This window comes from Tympanuchus pallidicinctus, unplaced genomic scaffold (genome assembly GCF_026119805.1).
Source record: "Tympanuchus pallidicinctus isolate F22 unplaced genomic scaffold, pur_lepc_1.0 scaffold5, whole genome shotgun sequence".
NCBI lineage: Eukaryota > Metazoa > Chordata > Aves > Galliformes > Phasianidae > Tympanuchus > Tympanuchus pallidicinctus.
This window is the reverse complement of record NW_026294769.1, coordinates 5186414-5212758: the sequence shown is the minus strand read 5'-3', so window position 1 is coordinate 5212758 and position 26345 is coordinate 5186414. Positions and strand designations below refer to the sequence as shown.

Genomic DNA, 26345 nt, shown 5'->3' with positions numbered 1-26345 from the left:
AGAGATAGGAGACCAAAAGGGGGTGGGAGATCCTGTAAAATCCACTATTGTTGGGAGGTTAAGAAAATAGTGTGAGAAAAAGTGGAGACTGAAACAACATGGGAGGATAAGAGATAAGTGGAGAGAGAAACTATGTGAAAGACTGAGAAATAGGTAGATTTTGAGAAGAAGTGGAGTTTGAGAAGGAGTGGGAGCTATGACAAAGTAGGAGTCTGAGAATAAGAAGCTGGAATAGGGCTTGAGGCTGAAAAGGGATGTGAGGCTGAGAAAACCATAAAAGATTAATTAAAGGGTCCAGGCTAAAAAAGGTTGAGAGAAAAAGAAGGGATGGGTAGCAGAGAAAAATGTAAAGGCTGAGAAAAAGGTTGAATGTGAAAAGGGCTGCTGAGATCAAAAGGGAGGTAGAGGCAAAGGAAAAATCAACTAAAACAGTGCAAAGTCAGAAAAAAATACCAGATGAATGAGTACAGGCTGAGAAAAATTGGAGGCCCAAGAGTAGTGGGAGGCAAGAATAAAAGCTGAAAGGTAATGGGAGGCTGAAGAAAGGTGGAAGCCTAGAATAAAATGAGGCTGAAATAAGTTGGGAGGCTGAGAACAAAATATGAAGCTGAGAAAAAGTACTGAACGAAGAGGTAAGAAAAAAACCCAACAAAATGGTGTCTAGCTAAAAAACAGCACCAAAAAAAAAAAAAGTTGAAGCAAAAGAGGGGTAGAAGGCCAAGTATGTACAAGTATTCAAAGTATAAATATGTGTAAATATGTCAAAACTTTGGGGCAAACTGCTTTTAAAATGGTAACAACAAAATACTTCAAAAAGTACAGCTATTTAAACTTCACAAACGGCCAAAAAAATAATATTGTTTGTGCAACAGTATAGAGAGGCATAACTCCAATGAACTAGACTAAATCTTGACTGTACCACCAGCAACTCATCCACTTGTCTTGGAATAGGTGCTGCACAGGCAAACTCATATGCAAGCACAGTTTGTGAGTGAAATAAACAGAGATTTTAGTGGGAGTATAGGTATAATTGCAAATCCTTTGTAAGACTAAGCTCAAACGGAGGGAATGTCATGGATGACTAAATACAAATGAGAGCAGAGGACAGACTAAATGAGAAGTAGCTTGTTGTAAGCATTACAAGCTTTATGATACAAGAGATTATATATGATATCCAGTGGTAAAAAGCATATATTAATGTCTTTGGGAATTCATTAGCATAATTGGCAGTATTGTGTTTTTACGTGATTCATAAATAATAATTACATTTGTCTATTAGAGAATGTTATTCAAAGAATTCAAATTAAAACTATCAATCTAAAATTCCTCATTTTATGGTACAATTGAATAGAATTGAATATATTAATAAATATTTTGAAAAGCTACAAGAATTCCTGGTATTACAAGCTCACAGAATACAGATTACTTGAAATTATATGTAGACTGTGTAGGCTGAATGTCTGCATTATCAGAATTTTTCAGTAACCAAAGTTCTGTTTCTGAATTTCCAGATAAGTCATATGCGCACTGAATTTAAGCATTATTAAAGAACAGGGTCCAAATATGTTTAATTATAGTCAGTTTCAGAGCAAGCAACATGAAAGTTTTCATATATTTTCTCTGGTAGGCCTGTAAAACATACATCTGTGTGATTTAAGGCATGTCAGACTTCCAGTCCGGAGGTGGCTTGAACCTGGTTGACTTAAAGGGCAGCTACCTAACTGCATGAAGCAGTCTATTGAACACACACCTTATAATACTTTATTTATGTAGATAAATTCACTGGTATTTTGGCTCATCCACAGACATTCCCTGTTGGTTTTTAGATTGATTTAGTTGTTTTAACAACATTCAAACGGAATTAAAATAGTTAGAAATAACTGGTTGTTCCAACTATCCAGTGCCTATCGAAGTAAATTTTTGTAATTTGCACAAAAAAAAACACAAAAACAAAACAAAACAAAACATGTAGAATTCCATACAACTGAAAAGCTTAGAATGCCTGAAGCACCTTTTGTCTATGCCTGGAGTTTTGTTTTGTTTTCTTTTTCTAACAAAAGGAAAAGCCTTTGAGTGCTCAGCAGGAACAGGGATGTAGCTGGTCATGAAGCTGAGCTTTTTTTTTTTTGAGTATCGATCCAAAGTGTTGGAAATTTCAGTTGTGTTCACTTCTTGGAGCAGATTCACAGAAGAAAATCTGTCAAAAAATATTCTAGAGTGGGCTTCTCATAAAATTTACAAAACAAATAGAAATGGCCGTCAGCCATTTTGATGTGGCTCTGGGCAGCCTGGTCTGGTGGTTGGTGACCCTGCACATAGCAGGGAGGTTGAAACTAGATGATCATTGTTCCTTCTCAACCCAGGCCATTCTATGATTCTATGATTCTATGATTCTATGATTCTATGATTCTATGATTCTATGATACAGTAATGAAATGACAGTAAAAGACAATATGGCTTTATGGTTGAAGCAGAAGTCTTGATATTGGGAATCATTCTGTTTCTTTGAGTCTTATTGAGCAGAATTCAGCACTGCCTTTCACAATTCCCATATAAGAGATTGGGATAACACCAACATTTATCACTCAGAATTTCTGAAATTTGCTAGCTGTCTGTATTTTTAAATATTTGAAACTGATCCTATTCCCATCACTAAGGTACTTTGATCGGACTGAGAGTAAAGCCTCTTTTGTTCTTTTCTCTTTGCAGTATCAATAACACTGTAAATAGCAATATTGGTATCAGCTGAGAATAAATCGGAGAAGAACTGGAGTGATTAATTAGAGTGACCAATTAGAAAAATAGATAGTCACAGTCTTACACCACAGTCTGTGCTTTTTAAGTTTTTGAGCTTACCTATGCATACTAGATCCATAAAACCATACAATCCATAGCAGGTTTGAAAAAGGCTGTCCTTTCTTTGCAATACTGCATAGGGGCTGAAGGCTGACCATAGAAGCCAAGTCACACTTGCTACTAAGAACAGAGATCCTAGGATTACAGCAACCATCTGCACTTTCTCAACCAGTGTTATAGTAATGCTTTGCCACTAAAAGAGAAACAAAGGTGTATAAGATAAAAATGTTATTTTCTGTGATTGTACATTCAACTCCACTTTGTTCCTGAAATCAGAAATTACTTTAAAATTTATACATATCTTCATAAAATGTTACTAATATTTTTGACACTAGCATTTTAGAGAACTTTTTTACCTATTTCACTTTAGCTAAAAGTGAAACTAATAGTTGCTTCGCCATCTCCTCCAGCATCACTACCATCACCATCTAGCTGTGAACTTCAGAAGAGTTATTAGTTTATTTCTATTTTGAATACATAAGCACAAAAAAAATTAGTCTTAGGAACGGAACTCAGCCCTTCTTATTTGTATGCTAACAAACAGAATACAAAGAAAGTTGGGAAGCCAGTCTTAGTCTGTTTTTATGTTAGTATAACAAGTTGAAAGTGACAGTTTTCCTTCCCATCCCATCCCCCTCCAAGTCCAAAGCCATTTTCCACTTTCCTGCTGCTCATCAAAGAAGCTCCTGGCTGTCTCTTGGCATGCCAAGGGAGATGAGGTTCTGTGCATAAACCAGTGATAACAATACAAAGAGACATCCATAGCTTGGTATGGAGGCAATCTGAAGACTTGAGAAGAGCCCTGAACATAGGTAACACACAGATTTCTTTCCAGTGCACATTATTTACGTCTGCATTTCTTAGAAAGGCTGGAATGTATGTATGCAAGATACTTCACATTTGTGATGTGACAAGATTTTAATATAAAGAATATGCTTACTGAATTTTGTCAAGATATGAATAGAAGAAAAATTTTGTTAAAATAAAAGGTCACAAAAGCAAAACAAAACATGCCAAGAAAAAAAAAATCATCCTAGATTGCCCTTAATGTCTGTGGTCTTTCATAGACAATTATTTGTCTGAATTAGTTTGGCAGAATCCCCACTCTAGCACCATGATCTGCTCCAGAGATAATAGCGCCAAATCTTTAGACTGACATCATTTCTGTTCCTAATTTTGAAAATATCTGCCCACTTCCAGGGTTGCAATAAGGACCAAATGGAGAAAGATCTACCGAACCAACAGCTCTATTACTTCTTTACCCATCTGGTAATAGTTTTTTCTGTTAGTTTATAAAAGCATTCTTTTTTAACAGCAGTTGGGTAGTCAGTATTGTATGATTGTAAAATGCTAGAATAATTCAGGTTGCAAGGGACTGTGGGAGGTCTGTAGTTCAACTTTCTGCTTAAAAGGGGGTCAGAGATAGGATCAGGCCAGATTGCTCAAGGCTTAAAAATCTCCAATTATGAAGACAGCTCAACTTCTCTGAGCTATCTAGTGCACTTCTTTACTGCTCTAAGGTCATAAAACTTTTTTCTTACATCCAGTTTGAACCACAATTTAAGCTCTCCCATCAAGTCTCACTGCTAGATCAGCAATGAGATCCTCTCCCCTTTTCTACCATTTCAGCTTTTCCCATTAACTTTTTTAACTGGTGCGTAATTTGCATGCCTGATCCTGCTCACCTCCTCTTGTTGCAGCCTTCTGTGTACAACAGTACAAAAAGGTAGCCATACCATTTGTGAATTTTCTATTTCAATATGGTGTTCTTTTATAATTAACTTATTAAATTCATACTAATCATTTCATTGAAATTTGGAGGTTGGATTGGAGCTATTTATATTAAATAATAAATTGTTTTTTTAATAGTAAGGCAAGTATGGATACTCATTTCCTTTGTCAGGGAAGGTCAGTTACAATTGATGCATGACAGAATGGTATGAGCTTCTCATGATTCAGATATTGTACATGGGACTTAAATATCAGGGCTGAAATTCATAGAGCTCTCTTTAGACTTGGTGGGGATATGTTCAACAAAATTATTCTTCATTTCACAGCTAATGCTACACAGTGTGACCCGGCAGAAAGCTGTCAAAAATGCTGTTGGTTATATATTTCTATTTTCTTTCATTATCAGTATAAGACAGCCCCATAATGTGTTTGTTCAGAACGCGTGAAATCATAGTATGTTTACATGAGGTAAAATTTAGTTTTATGCATTAACTGTCATAAAATGTTAAACTACCAAATTCATGGAAGAAGCTAGCAATAAACTGTAAAAAAAAAAAATGTATCACTGAAATAAACAGCTGGTCTTTCACAGTGCAATTCCTTAAGCTTAGTTTAGCTTACTTTGAGTTTTATTTTATTTTATTTTTTACTTCAATTGCTCTTAATTATTCTTCCAAACTAGCACTGAGCAGAAGGAAAAGCAGTCCAAATATTCAGAATAAATAACACAGAGTGCAGTCTAGATATAAAGCTTACCCTTTATTCTAGCATTGCCAGACATGCAATTTCTATGCCTGTTGTCTCCCATTCATAACCACACTCAACCATTTCTGCTTTTTTTTCTTCCTTTTTTTTTTCCCCTTTCCTCATGTAAAGGTCTCACTAGGGCATCTATTGACTTACCCCAAACTTCCTTCTAGAAAATCTTGACCTTTAAAAGTCCTAAGAGACATAGATATGATCTCAGTCTCTTCCTGGCATCTTCTTAATAACGTGCTCTAGTCATTTTGTTGTTTGTGAGATCAGACGAACGGGCTGTCAAGAATGTAAGCAGCAATCATCTCTCAACTTCCGTAAATTTAATAATTCCAAAAATTCAGCATACTACTACGCTACCAACCGGGAAGGGGAGCCACTTCAATTACTGAGAAAATGCATAAGCTTTCCACAGATCATGGTTCCTAATTCCTTTGCCTTTAAAAATCAATGAGCAATTAAAACAAAAACAAACAAACAAAGACAACAACCAAGAACTCATAAAGGGGGTTGGATGTTCTTTACTATTACTCAGCTGCTTTGACCTTTGTGGTGTCTGTTGCCTTTCTTCTGTACAAAAGAAACTATACTCCTCTACCTTCCTGAATATGAAGGTCAGCAGTTTCTAAGCAATTTACATATTTTATCTTCCTATCAGTACAGTTTCTAAGTTAAACTAATCAGTAAGATTCCACAGTAGACAGGGGAGGAAGGGTGGTACATGTAATAGGGAAGGCACTCAAGGAGCCCAAACAGTTTTACACAAAACAAACTTATCTCTTAGTGCAAGGCTGTCTGCTGTAGGATTACAACAGCATAACAGTGACAGAGTAGGGTAGATAGGTGTTAAACTCTACATGATCAGATTCAGGGCTTTGGTTACTGTGTATGTAGCTCTTTAATACCAATGGCAAGAAGACCTTGCATGATACTGATGTCTAACCGACCAGAAATGAAACTTTCTTCTCCCTGGCCCTCTGCCCCCAAGCAATTTTGCTTTAGAAACTTAGTCTGAGATTGCCTCTCAGAAAATATATGGCTTCATTTTTCCTTTGGCTTTTATTGTGTTTAGGTATGAATTATAAAGAGCAAGCAGATTGAACTGAGTCAAGCATATTTTTCACGTAGAGAAGGTATTCTATAGTTATTGCACTATTCATATGTAAATAAGCTCCAAAGATTTAGTTCTTTACTTAGCCATAGACAATACTAGCCATCAGGCAATGAGAAGGAACTACATGGGACTGTACTGTTTGGTTACACCGCATTTAATAACAGAATTTATGAAGAGGAACGGCAGTCGTAGTCGCAGTGCTTTCTACTGTCTGAAGTCTCATGCAAAGTGTAGTTACAGTGTGTGAGTGCCCACTCTGATAAATGCTTAGGGATAGAAGAATTTTTCTGTTTAAATACCAAAGACAGTTAAGCCTTATTTGATTTCTTATGATCATTCACCTTATTGCATGCCCTGCTATGTGTTCTGTTCACTTCAACTTTTAGTATTAAAGTAACTGTTTATGATAAAGAGGTCACAAAAGTAATGTGATAAAAGAATCAGCAGTAAAGAAATTGCATTTAGAATTTAACAGTCTGCATTATTTAACATCTCAAATTGAAAGTATCATTGTTGGTATGTCATAATTTAAATCCATTATTTCATAAAATTATTGCACATTTTCTTTATAAAACTTGCTTTGTAACTCTTAGTTGCTCAAGATTATAAATTATGACTTCCTAATTTGTCTTTGTCATTTGCTGACTATACTCTAAGTAAACTCTAAGTTCTTTTAGCTAAGTTTTAACAAATCAGAAAAGTTCTATGCAGCTCTCCTATTGTAAGCTTCAATAAAGTACATAACCGTAAAAAATAAGTATTTTGATACAAACTGGCATTTTGCTTTAAAATCAAAATTAAAAGAAAACTTTAAATATTTTGTGTCTGACAAAAATAATAATAATTTTTCATAGATGGATTCTTCAAAAAAAAAAAAAAAAAATCTCCTTTAAATTTCTGTGAAATAGTATCCCGTTTGATATCGATCCCCATCATATCTGTAATGTTATGAGGTACTATGCCATACCCAGACCTCTGATTTTGATATAGCACTGCTTTTTCATCCCTTGAGAATTCCCTATACTCTCACTTCTGCTGACACTTTATTATGTTTGGCTTTGGTAATCTTTTATTTACCACTGCTCTTCCTTTCATAAATCATTTGGGAGTCTGGTACATTTAATGAACCCTGTAGTTCTGTTTCTAACCCCAAAACCATTGTTCCCATAAGTGCTCTATTAAGGATAAATACTGCATAATTTCATATTTTTTCAGGTAGAGACTTCCAGAAGTTGAAAGAAACATATTGCTTTGAAGGGCTAATTGCTAAAGAATAAAGTTAATGAAGAAATACGCATGTTATATACTAACATAAAAATTGATAAGCTATTCAAAGATTCATCATCTTTGATGATAAATTGATACTAACTTATCTTTTTTTTTATTGTGCCTTATAAAAGCCTGTTGATTGTCATAAAATGCATGGCAGAAAAGTGATCTTAAAAGCACTCATTGAGACTGAAATTGGACTCAAAATACTTTATATGAAAAATGTCTGCAGTGAAACTACAGATTTTCTTACATCCTTAATAAAGAACATATGAAAATTCTTCATGGCTGGCCAGATTAGATGACAGAGAGTAATCCCTCTGCATATAGTTCTACCAACTCAGGAAGACTAGCAACAGGTGATGAAACAGAAAACTTTCTCGGAAGTGTTCGAGGCCATGTGGGATGGGTCTTTGAGCAGCATGGTCTATTGGCAGATGTCCTTGCCCATGGCAGGGGGGTTGGAAATAGACGATCTTTACTTTCCTTCCTACCAAACCATTCTATAAGTCTATGAAGACACACTTGGACTATTCTGTGTTTGTGAAGGGTAACATTATCTTTTGAGTATATATACCTTTACCACTTACTTAATTTTTGACTCAGTGTTGGGTTTTTCAAGCAAGTGATCATAAACAGTGGGTTCACTTCGCTTTTTTTGAACTCATGTAGTAATCTAGAATTCAATACAACTAAGGTTCTGAGTTATTATAAAAATGTGTCTGATTTTAAAATATAGTAAGGAGTAGCACAGGTGTGCACACTGGTTCATCATCAAATTTATCATGTTGGTATTAACCTAAATTAGATATAGTACTGAACAATAATATACCAACTAGTCTGCTCTGAATTCTCTGAAGATGCTTATAATCTCTGCTGAATTTTGATCTGTTTATGAACAAAACTTAAAGAAGTAAAAAAACCTCAATGATTCAGGTCCAATATATCATTTTTGAAATGTGTATTCACTGTAGTCTAAATGATCAGATAATTTTTCTAATGTGTTTTGCAGTATGCACATAACATTATTTGCATGATTTAAGATGCAGAGATATTATCAACTTATTGACCTACTTGGACAGAAAATGCATAGGATTGAGTATATGTATGTAGACATTTGAAATGCCCTTTTCACCATAGGCTTCTATTTTTACAAGGGCTTTTCTGAAAGTAATGCCTCTGTATGGGAACTGCTGAATCATGGCCTGAACCTCTGATTGATCACCTGAGGCAAGCACTGAGTCAGCCATGGGAGCACAGGTGAAGGCAATTCAGCTGTGCTGCCAGAAGGGGTGGAGCCTGGCTCACCTCTCCTAGACCCATTTAAGAGCTGACTGCCAGTAGGGAAGGATCTCTTCTGGAGATCCACCCTCAGGAGTTTTATAGCAAGCCTAGGATGTGAGTAAGCTTTCTATCTATTCTCTTTTTGCTATTGTAATCTGCTTTGTCAAACTCTCTGGTTTATTTCATAATTATAGCACCTTTATGTTCACTGAATATATAGCCTCTTGTTTTTTTTATACTGGCCTACAATGTCAGAGGCAGATGCTGGTAGTATGGGATAAGAGGTTGAACCTTCCCACCAATAATGCATTCTATGTTGTTGCCGTGTGACAGATAGCAGCAGAGTCTGACAGAATGGCTTGTGATATGGAAGTGCTTATCAAGCAATGGGAGTCTTTTAGGTCAAGAATATAGGTAATTCAACTTGCGTGCAACTTCTTGGTCTGCTTAGAAAACAGTACTCATACTTTGGACATTCTGAAAGCATAACATTCACTGGGGAGGCCTATTCCATCTATGCAGCCCACATGGAATTTAGCTGATAGTTCCTGGAAGTGTTGGCTTATTGCATGTACCTAGCAGAGTAGACTATCTGCACTTGCATTGGATGCATCATGGATTTTTGAGTGACCAGAAGCCTAGAAATCCTGGAAATCTAGTTCGCTTTGGATACGAAATAACAGTATTAAAAAACTCTGGAGATGTATTTTCCTTCTCTTAGGAGAAAGGAACTAATTGCAAATTTTAGCTAGTATGGTTGAGTAGATTTAAAAGGAGAAAAATAAGCTGACCATAAGGATAAGATCATGCAACTCCTTAAGATATTAGTACACTCATCAGAAGTCTTGAAAAAACTGTTCAGCAGGGAGGGAACAAACCTCACCTGCAAAATGCCCTGACCACCTATCAGTGTAAAGAGGGACCATCTGTTCTTGACTGTTTTTGCTTGTGCCTTCTTGTCTGTGTTGAAGTGTTCGACTATTAATTCCAGTTCATTTACTGAAACTCATGTTTCATCTGCTAACTGGACTTTCCAAGAGTGTTAGCTCCTATTTCTCTGTCTTTTTGACAATGTGAATAATTAAATATTTTTTACAAGATGAAAGATAAAAGGTTTAACCTGAAAATATTCTACATCCTAATGGTTGATGCATTTCCTTTTGCAAGGCCTTCATTCAAACCCATTCTTCACCTGAGTTAAAGCAAGATTTTAAACTTCCACCTTGTAAGATGCTATTTTAATGGCTGATATTGACACATTGTTCAGAATATGCAATGAGTTTTCAAAGTCATTTACTGGAATACTTCCAATTCATATATACCAGACACACAAGTTTGCTGAACCAAAGAGAAAGCAACTTAATTGATTCCTGTACTCATATCACCTCTGTAAGATTGAGTAGGGATGTGACTTTAATACTGCACAAAGCATGAAAACCTATTTCTGACACTGGTCTACCTCAGCTGTACTGAATGCTGACAAAGAGGCGGTGGTCTTTCCTGAAAAAGAATGATAAAAATGATGTGAAGGTGGAAGAAATGCTTTACAATTCTAGGGAATTGTAGAGAATTGTAGGGAATTCTAGAGTTCAGAGTTTTGAGTTTGCTGGAAAATGACTGCAAGGAATTTTTTATATCATATCAGTACTTTAAGAGTTAAAATGCTAAGTATTAATATATTTTTCCAATCTAGGCCTAACACACAATGATGTTAACCATAGAGATAGAGACAAAAAATGTAGGTGTACAAACAAATTTAACTGGATAAGCATGATCAAGAACTTGTTAAGTATCATCGTGTTTCAAGTATGCAGAGTTTTAGTGTTTTCCACCATCTTCATCTTGTTTGCTCAAGTCCGTAAGACAAGAAATCAAGTAATACATCTTCTTCTGTTGTCACTGGATTCTTTTACATCCTGAAGAAGCTACATACACAGCTGAGAATTGGGCTCTTTTCAATAATTTTGGCACAAACCAGCTCTTTAGCATCTGTTAGGTACAGAATTTGAAGGACGTTCACTATCCAGTCTTCTGCCTTTCGTTCTATGGCAACTATGTGTGTCAGTGGTGAAAAGTACCTCATAAGAAAACATCTGACTGTAAGTATTGGGCTCAGGCTGTTTGGCCTTTCAGTCATAACCAAGAGTAATTCATAGAATTGTATCAACATTTTCATGTGACCCTAGGAAAACCTTTGAGGGAAGACTGTGTTTCTTTGTGATATATGAAATAAGGGCACCTCAGATTATGAGGGAAAGTGTAAAAAAAAAACAAAACAAAAACAAAAATAACAACAAAAAAAAAAACTTCAGAGTTAAGGTTGTTGCCTCACCTAATCCCTAAGCAAGATGTATATATGTTGGGTAATAGTTAAAAAGTAGGACAATAGATATGGCAGTGTAATATCAACCACTATGTAATCACAGAGAAGGCAATCCTAGGTTCTGGCCTGCACAAAATCTGGCAAAACCTGCTTTAAAATTCAATTAGAGATTAATGTACTAGATTGACAAATCAATTAGATTGACTGTGTAATCAATTACATTTGCAATAAATCTTCACTTGAAGACAACAGTCATAATTAGATGACTTCAGACTACGCAAATTAATATAGTAAGTAGCATATTGCTTGAAAATTTGGCCAAATAGAAAAATTCATTTATTATGCTTCCTTTTGTTTTAATTATTATACATCATACACAATATCTAAAACATGATATAAAAAGATGCACAATGCATCAATGATTATACCTATTAGTACGATGTATGCATTTTACAATTTCTAGCAGCAATTATTACTATCAATTCTAATTTAATAAGCATTAATATTTTAAAAATCAATTGTCTTAGTAAGTTTTTTAGGTATTACTACATAATCATGGCCTCAAGCTGGTAGGTATATTGTTTGAATTAGCAATCAGTTTTTTTCTAATAGTTTGGGCTGGCCACTGGAAATACACAGCTTTCTTGCTTACTGTGCATCAACATTCATAACACTACAAGAAGCAATGGTCATAATAATAAAACTGTTATATCCAATTCATACTGCTGTGCTTGGTAGCCTTTAAACTATAAATTGCTCTTGGTCTAACAGTGGTTATATGACTCATACAAAACCTATGTACATCCCTTCCAGTATAAATAAATACATACATAAAAATACCCTTGTTTTCTCTCAAATCAAGATGCACCTAAGAGAAAGAACGGTACGTAACAAGCTATACACAAAGAAAATACTTGTATCAATGAATTACTGTGTAGTTAGAACTACTGCAAATTATTTTTCAAGTATGTGTCGGTATGTATTTTGGTTGTCTCTGGACAGCAGTCCCCTCTTTAAATTGAATAGTCATATATGACAGAGGTGTTGGTCTTCTTTTCACATCAGCTGTTCTACCTTAAAATTGGCTATATTGCATGAGTCCTTAACAATATTAACAATAGGACTTGATGTTTGTTTAGGTTGCTCTTTGAGAAATACTCCAGTGATCCTATGGGAAGTCCTTAGACAACTTGAAAAATTTGAAATGTCCTGAGACACTTCAAAAAATTTTCTATGTAGAATGCTCTTGTTCACCTCTCTGGAACAGACAGAAACAGGTAAGCAGATCTTCAAAAGTCCATTGATATTCAAAGTTTGTTAGCATCTCATATCTTCAAACACTGATAAAGAAAGCATGCTAGATAGAAATCTGGCATTGCCCTGGTCAGGAACTTCAGTTGAAGTTATTTTATGGCATGGGTGATAGCCATAGGAAACCATAAAATCTAGATGAAAAATTCAGTCAATGAAACCACAAGTTTATCAATAACAATATAGATCCTTATCAATAACAATATAGATTCCTTTCCACTACTGCTTCTTTCATAAGAACGAAACTCACAAGTCTCTCGGAAACATCATGACTGCAAACTAAGAAAGTGCAGAGCACCTAAAAGTGATAAATGAAGACAGAGCTAAAGGAACACACATCATATGCATTGTGAAACAGTTAGTATAAGATCTTATGGCTCAAAGAATGAAAGAGATAACTGGCTCAGACATCTAGTACTGGGAGAAGCTAATATTCTTCAAGGAGGTTTGCTCAGTCATGCAGATTTGGTTGACTATTACTAACTTATCTATCATGCAGTTCTGAAGTGGAGAATGTTGGCTGTGACCTAATATCCCAAATGTATGTATGGGAAAAAAAATCAGGAAAATAGAATAATAGAACCACAGAATTGCTCAGGTTGGGAAAGACCTTAAAGATCATGAAGTCCAACTGCAACCTAACCATACTACCCTAAATGGACATAATTCTGACACTGACACCAGACATCTTTTGTTGTGCTCTGCTGAAGAGGACCAGTTCTGCAATGCTAGCCTTAGCACAGAAAAGATTCCAAGAAAAGGTCATAGGAAAAGGAATTAATCATTTCTCTAGAAGGGGAACTGGAAATGATTAAGCAGCCCTAACACCACAAGGTAAAGGTTGTTGTGTTTTTTGTGACTATGAAAACAAGCCTTGGAAAGCTTCTAATGGAGGAGTAGCTTTTAGAATGCTTACTCATGGCCCAGCCTCTCAGTTAAGATGCCAACTAAGTCCAGTGGTAGAATTCTCCAGTAGGCAGTCAAGCAGATGCCACTAGGGGACTCTTAATGCCCCCAGAGATGTTGAATGCCACAGACAGACCATACAGTACAATCAAGCATAGCACATACGTATTTTTTCAGAAAGTGTTTTGATTTATTCATGAAAATAAACATGAGAGTGGCAGATTAATTACTCTTTTAGAACAATGCAAATTAACATGTGAATTTAAGCTTGTAACCTATTTAACTTTCTAAAGTCATTTTCCTTTTCATATCATGAAATGTACTCTATAATACCCTCCTCCCTGAAAGAAAATGTTATTAGACTTTTGATTACTGGAAAGAAAAAAGACAGTTTAACTTCTGCTAAATGAGATTTCCATCCCAAGAATCTTTCTGACTTCTTTTATAAACTTGGAAAGGTGGTAATCAGTGCAGTTACTGAGGGGAGTAGAGAGTGACAAGTTCAGTGTCATAACCAAGGTTCACAGCCCTCGGAATTTGTAAGTCAGAGGCAACTGTGGTTCATCTGTGGTTAGTCTGGTCAATTCATGAATGAAGTTAGGAGAAGATTAAAAGGTAGGAGAGAGTGACACTGAGACAAAGGCGTGGCATAACATTCACACTTTAGATGTGCTAATTCAAGTTCAGAGACATAGCACCGTGGAAATGCTAGATGAGTTTTAAGTGAACAGAATTGGTGCCTGTACTTCTGAACCCAAACAAGGAAGAAAGGAACCTTCTCAAGATTACCATGAGGAGCTAATGCATGACAGTTCTGCAATAAAGACAAAGATTCCCTTATGTCATGTTGTAAACAGCAAGACATCTGAAAGTAACTGCATCTATTCAGAAATAATCTAGGCTAGAAGGCTGAAGTTCTTAGATCTTATAGGTCCTAATTGCCATGGCTACATTTATGGCATTCATAACAAGATCTACAGAAGTATGAAGACAATAGCCAGTGGATAGATGAGTTTTTGAAACCGCTGTACCTATAAACTCTTCTAGTGAATCCACAAATCTCTGAACACATGCAAGTACCTGGTAACTGTATCAACTCTTACTAATGAAAAATCTCTGAAGCAGGCATCCTTTCTAGCTAGTCTACATATTTCTGTATCTTTTAACCAAAGCTAAAGAAAGAATAGACTTTTGAAATTCATAAGCATTTGATGCTCCCTTGCCATATAATGAATGAAGATCTTCCCCTCAATTTTGACAGACATCAGATGACATCAGTAATTAATCAAATTACTATTTGGTGCAAGTTTTCAGAAAGCAGTGGGATGATATGCAATACTCTGTAAGTGACACTTGAAGAAAAAAGACTCTCTTTATTAAATCTTATGAGGATTTAAAGTCATCATTGTATATTTCAGTACGAGCAAAGTGTCCTCTTTGGAAGGTGATATTAAATGATTGGAGTTTCAAATTACTCTTGAGGCCTCTGAAAAAAGAGGTTCTGTGGAGAACAATGTTGCAAATGTAGGAAAAGACTGCATATGTAGGACTCCTATATTCTATTAATGTTATTCTGACAAGATACAGTGAACAACTGTGTTATGCTGATTCCTTCAAGCAAAATATGTCAGATTGCTCTCCTCCTATGAAACGGCAGCCCTGAAATTGAGATGCTGAATCTTGTCATCCACAAAGGAACACAACGTGCTGGAAGTAACCACAAGGTATAGTAGATTGTAAATTGCAGAGTGCTCAGATAATGGCCATTAGAGATATATAAAATGTCCCATTAAGAAGTAGACTCTCCCTGACCGTTCTTCCCTAGTGAGCAGAAGAAACTTCCCTAGCATTAAAGAAGAGAAGGCGTATGGAAGTGTACTCTCATTTTCTCAGAATACAGTTTCCTGGATAACAATGTTATGGCATTTATCTTCTTCAAGATCTTTGTCGTGCTCAGAGGACTCTTCTTCCAGTGTTAGCATAGTTGCTAAATATGCATGAAGCTAGCAAGCATGTTATCTTGATGGTGAAGGTCATGACTGTCTGAAACAATTAAGGAATTACTTTTGGAATTTTATTTGTTGTTTAGGCATAAAAGACCAGGAAAAAAAAAAAGACCTTAACTTAGGATATGGCCTTCTTCCAATAATTTAGTTTGTGTGGGTATCAGTATGGTATATCCCAGTGCTGGGAATACCAGTGCTCATCACAGAAATGGCAAAGTTTAATACTGCCCTAAAGGGAAAACACTGCCATAAAAATATCTAAAAATATAGAAAGGGGAACAAAGGCTATTAAGTGGAAAGAAAACTGTATAGCTAAAACTCCAAGACTCATTCTCCACTGGCCTCATTGAAATGTAAACAAATGTGACTTGGAGAAGAAATACAAAAATGAAAATAAAGAGGAAAGATGAAATAAATTAAACAACAAAAAGCAAAGAACCCTATGGGAAAAGAATCATGCAGGAAAAACTCACAATGCAGAGAGAGTGCTCTGACTCAGACAAGTACTTCAGAAGAACTGAGGTCAGCTGGTTCTTTCACTGTTGCACTATTGGCATGAAAGGAGATGGACTGTCTTCTGTACATTCTGCACAAATAACAAGAGTCTCCAGTCCAAATACCAAACACTAGATTTGAGTCTGCGTGTGGGACAAAAAATCATAAAACATGTGAGTGCAATACTCTGAAAAGCTATCTCACCAACTGAATAAGAAAGCAGTTAGCAGTACCACTGCTTATTTACATAAAGCTTTGAAGACTTCATTGGAAACGGAAACTGATAAAATTCAAAATCAAGAAATATTAAAAGGAAGTTTTAAAATGAAGTCAACAAAGCCAAATTCCTTCAATATATTTCTGTTGTGGAAAAAAACTACAGTAGCATTTCACAGGTGACACAGAATAAATGGTAGAGAAGCAAGGAGATTTTGACAATGTTTGGTGCCCAGGCTACTTATGCTGCCAAGCAAGCACGAGCAAAAGAATCATAAATGAAGTACAAAAGCAGTACACTATCATTTATTAACAAGTTTATCTATTAAGAGTTAGAAGAAGCCTGCTGGGGGAAAAAATAATAATAATAATAATTGGTTGTAACACTCTTTCACTAAGCCCTAGTGATGGGAATTAAAGAAATGAATGATTGGGATTCTGGACTAGAGAAAAAAGAAAGAAACTTATATTTGGAAAGCTTATATACCTCTCGCTGCTAAATAAATTTCATCGATGTTAGGCTAGAAATATTGGGAAATATCCAATCAATTAGGAATAATTAAGAAAAAAGGACAAAAAACAGTAACTCAAAGAAATTGAGTTGTTTTGAGTTGACTAGCAAGTCTCACACCTTATCTTAGGCCTTCTGTTTACCTAGATACCCTAAGCATTTAAAATGCCAGAAGCTATGTTTATGTGGCTAACTGGATTCCCATCCTTGCTATCCTTAAAATTTGTTAAGTATTTTACTGAGATGTGTAATTCATGCTTGTAATTGCAGTAGTGACTTTTATTCAAGATTCTTTCATGACTAACGCTAGCCATTTTCCCCCATGAAAATTTTGGTTGTGAAAGAATCCACTATTTTTCCTTATAGTAGTTAACTCACTCCATAATACACCAAGATAACAATACTCTTTAAGTATACATATATATATTATCACTGGATCAGGTTGACATCAGCAATTAGTGCTTTATATTTTCAAGCACAGTTTGCAGTCTGCATAATGTTAATTGCTCTTCCACACTATGCAAGCATTCAAAGAGTACAACAAGAAATCAATTGGTTTTTCTTATGAGCAATATAAAGTAAAAGAATAACATAGAAGGGGAACATCCTCACACCTTAATACTATCCTGTTGTTGGTGCTGGGTTTTTTTTGTTTTTGTTTCTGGTTTTTTTTTGAATGCTCTACTTATTTTGTGTATGCATTCAATTATTTTAATGCACAGTTCAAAATAATGACCGATCTGGCAAGAACTCAAGTGAGCTAGCTATGGTAAGTTTAAAATCATTATCTACATATTAGTACAAAATTGTTCTCTGTGCTATAATTAAAAATTATTTGCGTAACCTATTTTTTATTGCAAATCCTCTATCTTAAATGAACAGACATAAGCACCAGAGTGGCTTGTCTATCTCCCTGCATGCCGTAGCTGATGCTCCGAAAAGAATGACAGATGTACTATCAGTTAAGATGCCAAATTTGACCAAATGTTCCAAATAGCAAAGTATGAGCACATAGAGAATCAGGAAAGATAATCACAAGAGTTTGCTGGTGACACTACAACCATTCTAGCAATATCCCAAGTATTGAGTACACCTTTTGGATTACCACTTCAATTTTCTGCTATTCCAATCATCAAGTAAGCATGTTTTTTTCACCATACACCTCTAAAATCCTGTCTAGATAGGAATATGCAAGTTTCTGAGCTGAATTTTAGTTTTCAAACATATGATTTTCCATTTTTAATGATTCTTACCTAAATCTACCCTCTTCTTTACTTTCAGCTCTCTCATAGAATTCTCTAGTACGAAATCAACTTCCTTCCCTTCCACCAAACTTCTATTGTCTGTTCTCTTAAAAACATTCAGTTTCAGCCTCTCCTTTCATCTTCAGTGTTGTTTTTACAATTTCCCATGTTCCTTCCTGATGGCTTCAGCTCCTATGCTGATTGTCACTCTGACCTCTTAGATGAATATCATCTCTCTTCATTGGGCTTACAAATAAGGCTCAGTGTTCACAGTAAACAAACAGCCATTCCTTGCTTAGAATAGCTTGTCTCCTAGGTCTACATCCAGTGTTTGTTATCAATTCTTCTTTATTCTTACCAAATCATTACTGTGATATTACCATGACAGAATTAGTCCATTTGCTTACATTTTGTTCTTTGTTATATTATGACTTTCAGATCATTGCTACTGATGTTCAGCAGTTTCCACAAGTCACTGGAACTGCTCAGCTTGTAGCAAGTCAAAAGTTTCACCTACTCTAGTAGCTTCTCCCTAGAAGTGGTTAAAAGTAGGTGCTTAGGAAAACAGGGAGCTTGAAATATACAACTACTTTGTCTAAGCTGAATGACCAATCTTTTCTGTTTCAGATTGCTCTCCCCTTTCAAAACTAATATATGTGGTATATATGGATCTCAAAATTTTCACATTCCAGCCTTTCTCCAACCTATGAATCTGTTCTGTAACCCAGTTAATATCTTTTTAAATATCTATTTGGGTCTTCCTGTTCACAGTGTTTCTATGGCACTTTCTATACTACATATATAAAATTATATTTAAAAATTTAATTTCTCATCATCATTATCATCTTAGGTCTCAATTACTGTAACACAGCTTTTAAGCTCTTGACAAATGTAATTTTCTCAGCAAATATGAGACTGCTTGAAACACAATTTCATAAGCCCTCTACTTTGACCATGTTACTGCCCTTCTGTCACCCCTGTACGGGTTCTTCTCTTCTCCATCACACCAAATAAAAAAAGATTTGATTGTTAAGATGTACTTTCAGGCTTTTACTGATGTATTAATTACCTTCTAATGATTACTCAGACACTGAGTCTCACCTCTGTTCAGTTCGTAATACCTATCTCAGCCAAGTATTTTTTTCTAACATCCCTTCCTTGCTGCTTTCACATTCAAAAGGAGCCTGCAAACCCTATTTTCTTCTCAGGAATCCTCTTAAGAGTCATCCCATTTGAGATGCCAAAAACACAACAAAATTTAAAAGCGGTTGGTGTTTAGAGACTACGGCTTATTTGACAAGTTTTGATATATCCACACAGATTTTTTCTTTTTCTCTTAATTGAACTGCTTTGTAAATAGTCCAAGATACAGTGAATAACACCACGTATCCTCTTGGATCTTCATTATAGGCAATGTAATAGCACTAATACTAGATTATTGTTAGAACATGGTATGGTTTAAAAAGCACAAATGGAGATCTGAGCCTTCACCCTTTCCCTTTCTTAGTTATGGCTTACAAAAAACAAATGCTTTGATACAGCTGAGCACAGTCATTAGAGATAACTTTTATTACACATTTACTGTATTTACTACACTGGCCTCGAAATTTAAATATCTAAAGAACTTAATAATTTCTGCATTTTTTACTATAAAGCACACACATATACCTACATTCTGCTACACAATCCTTCATCTAATTAATCTGATAATTCAGATTAAGTGAGAACTATTCACAACAACAAAATTTGAAAAATTCAGTCTATAATTCATTGAAACTATTGAACATCATAATTTTTATGTTGAATATCTTAGACATTAATAATCACATTATAAGCCTCTAAGAAACACGGAACTCATACGTCATATTCCACCTCAAGTAATTACATACTTGCTTAAATAACAGTGACTACCACCCTCAATTTTTTGGTCTGTATTCAAAAATCAGACCTAACAATTAAGAATTTACTTTTTTAAAATAACTGATTGTTTTACTGCTTTCAAAAAAGAGGTGATGAAATGCCGTGCAATTAGCTTTTAAATTATCAAACCAATTTGCTGTACCAATTTTGGAACAAGTCCAGTTCATCTGAAGTACTAGAACATAATATGTTAATGAACACAAATGCAGAGTATATTAAATATCTCACACAGTTGTAACTTTATGACAGACTACAGTAACAGTCTACAAGAATCCCATTCTCTAAATATATTTATTGCTAACTTTTATAGAGGGGATGTTTTTAGCACCAAAGCATATTTTCCTAATCTTTGTGTGGCTGTGTTCCACTTTTAAATATTATTTCTGAATCATACAAAGGAATGTTCTGCAGATATATATTCACATTTAACTGCAAGCCTTGTGAACTAATTTAATAACAGCTTAATAATTATGCAGCTCTAAAAAATAAAGCAATGTTTATATTTTGTTTAGGAAGGAAATCCTTACAAATTTTAAGGCCTAACAAACCAATATCAACATTATTTCCACTAGTACTTCCTTTCCACTCATTAAACTATAATGTAATTCTAAGTGATTAAATTTTCAAGTCAGACTCTTGAAGTTTCTCCTTTCTTTTTATCTCAAAAAACATCCAAAATTCCCTGCCTAAGCTACTATTTGTTCCATCTCCTTTTATAATTCTGGGTATTTTTTTGCTACTGATTTCTTAATATAACCTTCCCTATTACTAGATCAAATTCCTCTTTGCTATAAGAATTAAGACCAGCAACATGAACATGTGCATTCATTAAAGGATTAGTCCAAGGTTGAATATGGTTCTTTGATATGATGCTGAGAAGAATGCTGAAAAAAGGGATCAAACTTCATTTCTCTGTGAAATGTCATATCAGATGTCACCAATTTGTTTATGCACTCATCTTCCACTCTTAGCCCATTGGTTAATTTAATTTTTTGTTTGTTTAAGACCTAGTCATGTATGAAAATTGTGTGTGCTTCCACTATTGGCTTCTTAAAATGGAATTAAGTAACAGTCGCTGAAATATACAAAGTGGTGCTGAAAAAAAATCTATGGAAATAGTCACTTAGCACAGCAAATTCTTTTCCTTGAAAGTACTGCCTCCAAAGAGGTCCCTTAGGGATTACCTTCCCTGCCATGAAGCAACAGAAACCATGGAAAATGTTAGATTTTAAGTGGAATATTCACAAATATTCCAATATTCTGTATGAAAACATAGAAAATTTATTTACTTTGTAAGCATTGTGACATTCCATAAATAACTGAGATAAAAGTAAACCTGAGGACCTGGTGTAAATTTGCATAGACAATTTAGTTGAGGAAAAGTTACTTTGGTAGATAACACTTTTGTCTCTTTGAAAGATCAGTTTTCACAGATGTAATCCATAAAAGACTGGTAGAGACAATTTGAGGCATGGACTGAAGCATACTGGCAGCTGTAGAGACAGCGAACAAATCCTATGCAAATATTGTATCTAACGTAACGCTTGCTTCAGAACTTCTAACTGCATTCACTACTTCAATGAAGATGTTGTAAACTATTTCTGTATTGAAGTGGTCTAACTCTGACCTTTAGGTTTTTATAAAACCTGACCTAAAAGTTACCTTAAAAAGGACTTTAGTGTAGTTAAGCAAATGATCCAGAACCTGTCCAAAAGCTTAAACAAGGGCAGCTATTAAAAATGTCATAGTCAATAATATGGAAGAGAGGTGAGGGCACATTAAGATTGATTGCCCTTAACAAAATACACAGATGGCCCTCTGAAGAGTTATAAAACCTTTTGAGTTTCAGGAATCTGATCCTAGGAATGCAACAGGAATTGTGATTTGAGTATGCAGCTCCATGAAATCTTTTTGTGCCCTGTCTTGTCAAGAATAATGAAAAAAGTAAGTCATTGCTATAAAAAAGAAAAACAGCATCAAGAACAAGTCAGGTATTCTTACAAGCTATAAAAGAAGATACCTGAATCTAGTTCCCTGCTCTGAAAAAAATAAATAAAATAAAATCTGCTATAACTGATGAAAAGAATGACATTATCTTTTTGCTCTTCAGGTTGTTTCTGTTCTCTCGTAGCTTGGCCAAATGTTGCTGTTATCCACTGAAACTCTCTTTTTCTGTTTTGCACTGGTCCAAAAATATTTCATATATACCCTAGTTTCTCACTTGGCCTCTGCCTCTGTTCCAGAGCCTCTTGTAAGTTATGTTATATCTGCAGATACTAAGGCTACCTTTGGAGATCTCAAATTGTACCACTTGCCAGCTTGCAGGAAACTGCTCCATGCCCTCACCGTTAACGTACTGTTTCCAGGGACTATCACTGCAAACAGTTTATAACAATATAAATGTTGCTAGGAAAAAAGATACAATTGCTGTGAATATACAGGAAATAAAGATTTTTAAAAGATTTTAAAAAGCCAATAGGATCAAACAGAATATCATGCTGAGCTGCCAAACTAACAAGTCGATGTAGAAGCAAAATCTACTACCTTCAATTTCTGAAGGCTTTTACAAATCCACGACTTTTATTTTTTTTTACATTATCTAGGTTCTATTCAGAAAAGCTTATAAAAAATTCCTTTTGTGGGTTCATTAAGGAAAGCCTTGAAGTCACAAGTGGCTCTGAAAGAATTTGTACTTATTATGAACGCTATACACAAATTTTCCAGATATCCTACATCCACAAATGCTTATCACTGACACAAAACTGCTGTTACCATGCAAGTATGCCTTTTCTATAAAGGTCCTCTCAAACTCATAAACTACCCAAGTGCTTTGGCCCTCAGGAACTCATAAGATCAAAATTAAAAAAAAATTAAAAAAAGATATAAGTAGCCTACTAAATGTATTCCTCAGATATATGAAATTCAATTTCTAGGGTGGAATTTAAAGTCTCTAAAGAATTCTGATATGCAAAGCGGAGTTAAGACTTCCCAACAGATCTCCCAAAGCTTTGAATTGTCCCTTGCCTCTCCCTGAACATGCTACCACTGTAACATTTCAACTTCCAGCTGCATGTTGCATTGCTGATGCAGGTATCTGTGAAAAAACATTATGGCACATTTCAGTTTCTGAATCAGCCATTGGTGGACAAATCTTAAAGACCATCCTTCTATTCTGGACTGTGCTAGGACTGAAAAGTCAACTTGTTTTACTTTTTTGGACCTCAAACTAGAAGAATGAATGAAATTAACTTCTGAGTCTTTGCCAAAATATAAAATATTTTTAAAGTTTAGAAAGACAAGCAGGGAAGTCCAAATTTTTCTGCTGTGTCTCAACATGACTTACCTAATTACAGGATTTAGCAATCTCTCAGGACCAATTATCTGGCAAGACAAAAGCTACAACATACCAGAATCAAACGACCGCATGTTTTTGTATACAACTGCTCTTAAAACCTAACCTCAAGTGGGTGTGCTGGTGCTAAATGGTGAAGCATATGGACTCTCTCACCAAATTTTTCAAAACGTTTAAAATAAAAGCACTATTTTGTTTTTCAAAAATTACTGGAAATGCATATTTTTGAAAACTAACAAAAATTACCTGGCAAGGCTTCTTCATTTTAATTGCTATAACATGGTATCTGTAACAGCAGAGTTCACAGGTCCATGACCCTCTTTCACTAATCCACTTTAACAGGCAAAGTTGATGTGTGTATCGTACTGACCCATCACAGCGGCAAGGATTTAACAATTCACCCTGAAAAGGCAACACAAAAGCATGAATTGTACAGAAATATTTTGTGCATGTGTGTATTCAATACAAAAGCATTTACACCTCTGTGATTATGAATCGGCTCCAATTTCAATACACAAAATAATAAGCATGTATTCTTGATCATGGTAATTCTCAACAGATAACCCATCTTAAAAAGATGTAAGTGCTTCTGGAAGTACAGAGCAAGGTAACTATCTATGCATGCATGTGAATCTATGTGAAAAAAAAAGATTACTGTGCATCAGCCAACAGTAGCGTACCTCAAATAAGTACCTCCCAGTGAGGTGGTGGAGTCACTGCCTCCGTAGGTGTTCAAGAAACGTGTGGACACAGCACTGAGGGACATGACTTGGTGGGCATGGTGGTGATGGGTTGACAGTTGGGCTAGATGACCTTAGTGATCTTTGCAGACTTAACGATTCTATGACATGCTACCAAAAGTGGCTTAATGTATTCTCCCAGTCATTGCAAGGAAAGAAACTGATGTCATCACAGGGAATCGTGTTCCTTGAGTGGGGTTTCATATTGATCAGAGAGCCAGCTATCAGGCAGGACCAGAAGTAATCTAACTAAACATTTCCCTCACAGTTCATATATTTCAGCATTTTACAAATTGGCTATTCGCTTATTTCCTTAGAAGGATTCTTTTAGCTAAACTAAAAGACTAGGTAGAAACTGCTAGTTGCAGACCCTCTGCTGTAATGTAATGACCGTGAAGACACTTGGACGCCTTTTTAGCGTTATCTGCAAACAAACACTCTAATTTTAAAGGACAGTAGGAACCAGAGAAATTTCTATACTTAAAGTCTCTGAGGGGAGAGACAGCGAACGTGATGACCAGAGGACAAGCGGCGCATAAGCTGATCACGGCAAACCGCTGCTCCCCGCCCTGCCCCGAGCTCTCGGCACGGCGCGCCGCTCAGCAGCCGCTGCTGGCGGACCCAATGGGCAGCGCTGCCGGCGGGCGGCACCGGGCGGCGGGCGGAAGGCGCCGGGCGCTGTCCGCGGTGCTGATCGGGGCTCGCTCCGCGAGGTGCCGCCTCACCTGCTCGGGGCCCTGGAAGCAGATCTTGCAGATGGGGCCGGCCCCGCCGGGGTGGCTGCCGCTGCCGCTCTCGCTGCTACACACCGAGCGGGTCTCGGGCTCCTCGTCGGCCGCCGCCCCCGCCTCGCCGCCGCTCTCCCCCTCCGCCGAGGGATCCCCGCTCGCCTCTCCCGCTACGGCCGGCAGCTCCAGCGGGACGCCGGGCTCCCGCTGCGGCTCCCCGGCGTGCGGAACGCCGCTCCCCGCGGCGCCGCTCATGTCCGGGGCAGCGCGCACCCGCGGCGGGGAGAGCCGAGCGCGGCGCGGCCGCCCTGCGGGCTGCGAGTGGCCGGGAAGGTGACCCGGCGCTGCCGCCTCCCTCCCTTCCTCCCTTCACCGCGCCCCGGCGGCCGGGTCCGGAGCCGCCCCGGCGGCGTGCGCGTGTGTGTGCGTTGCGGTGTGCGAGGCCGGCTGGGCGGGGCGGGAGGAGGCGCCGAGCGCGAGCGGGGATCGGTACCCGGCGGGAGCCCCGCGGCTGTGGGGCGGAAGTCTGTGAAAACCGCCGGGGCAGCCCGGCGATCTGGGGGAGTTGGGGTGTGCTACTGAGAGGCTGGGGGAGCTGGCGAACATTCAACAGGTGTTCCCAGAGGCAGAGCGGTGGCTTACCGAGTCTCCTGTGGCTGGCTTATTATTTTTTCTTCTTCTTTTTTCCTTTAAAAAATGCATTACATCACCTCGTTCTCAAAATTAAATCTGCAAAAAGCATCACGACCATCTCAAAAAACAAAACAAAAAAAAAAAAAAAACAAAAAACAAAAAAAAAAACAAAAAACAAAAAAAAACCCCCACAAAACAACACAGCATGCCAGCTAGAAGTTCCTCAGACTTTGGCTAGGGAACATATGTGTGAATTTCAGCATCCAATCTAACACCAGTGCACATTTCACCTCGTGAAAAATGACAGCAACTGCCTGCATGGGGGAAGGAGAAAATGCAGAAGACAATTGTGAAGCCACATGCTCTTGTACAGCCAGATTTAGATCCAAGAGGCAATGAGCTTGCCTGCCCTCACAGAATGCACTGGTGGCTCTGTGTGTGCAAGTGGGATGAGGACACGCCAAGGTGAGGCGAGGTGCTGCCTGCCCCAGCAGAACTTCGGTGGCTTTCTCGGTGCAGATGTTTTGTTGGGAGACAGAAGAGGTGTGTAGAGATAGAACACTGCTCGCCCAGAGGCCAAATGGCTGAACACCCACCAAACACCTCTCCATCCCTTGTTCTGGTGGCTCTTTGCTAGCTAGGCCAATACTGACCCTTGCACTTGGTGTTAGGGAGAGATAGACCAAGCCTAGGATTTCTTTTGTTCCCAGGGTGGTGGTAAGTAGGTGACTGACATGGATTTATCCTCATTTGGTGAAGCAAAAGAAAAATGTTGCATCAATGGTGACATTTTGACCAACTGTCAATGTAGATATTCTTCTACATTTAATTTTCTCATGGCAAAGTAACACCTGGAGAAGTTGCCAGAGAGACTAAAGGGCAATAGGGACAGACTTAAATAAATTAGTTCTAAAAGAAGAGGTGATCACAAAGCCCAAGAAATGTCAGAA

The 26345-nt window shown here is 36.9% G+C and overlaps 1 protein-coding gene across 1 annotated transcript in view; it reads right to left on the bottom strand.

The window, feature by feature from the left end:
* MARCHF11 (membrane associated ring-CH-type finger 11) overlaps positions 1-25017 on the bottom strand; it is a 29688-nt gene extending 4671 nt beyond the window's left edge. The window contains exons 1-3 of the mRNA XM_052703939.1: positions 24760-25017; positions 23541-23696; positions 2857-3049 (exon numbers count right to left, since the gene is read on the bottom strand). Of these exons, the coding sequence (XP_052559899.1) occupies positions 2857-3049; positions 23541-23696; positions 24760-25017 (607 nt within the window). The remainder of the gene's footprint in view (positions 1-2856; positions 3050-23540; positions 23697-24759) is intronic.
* Positions 25018-26345: the final 1328 nt, after the last annotated feature.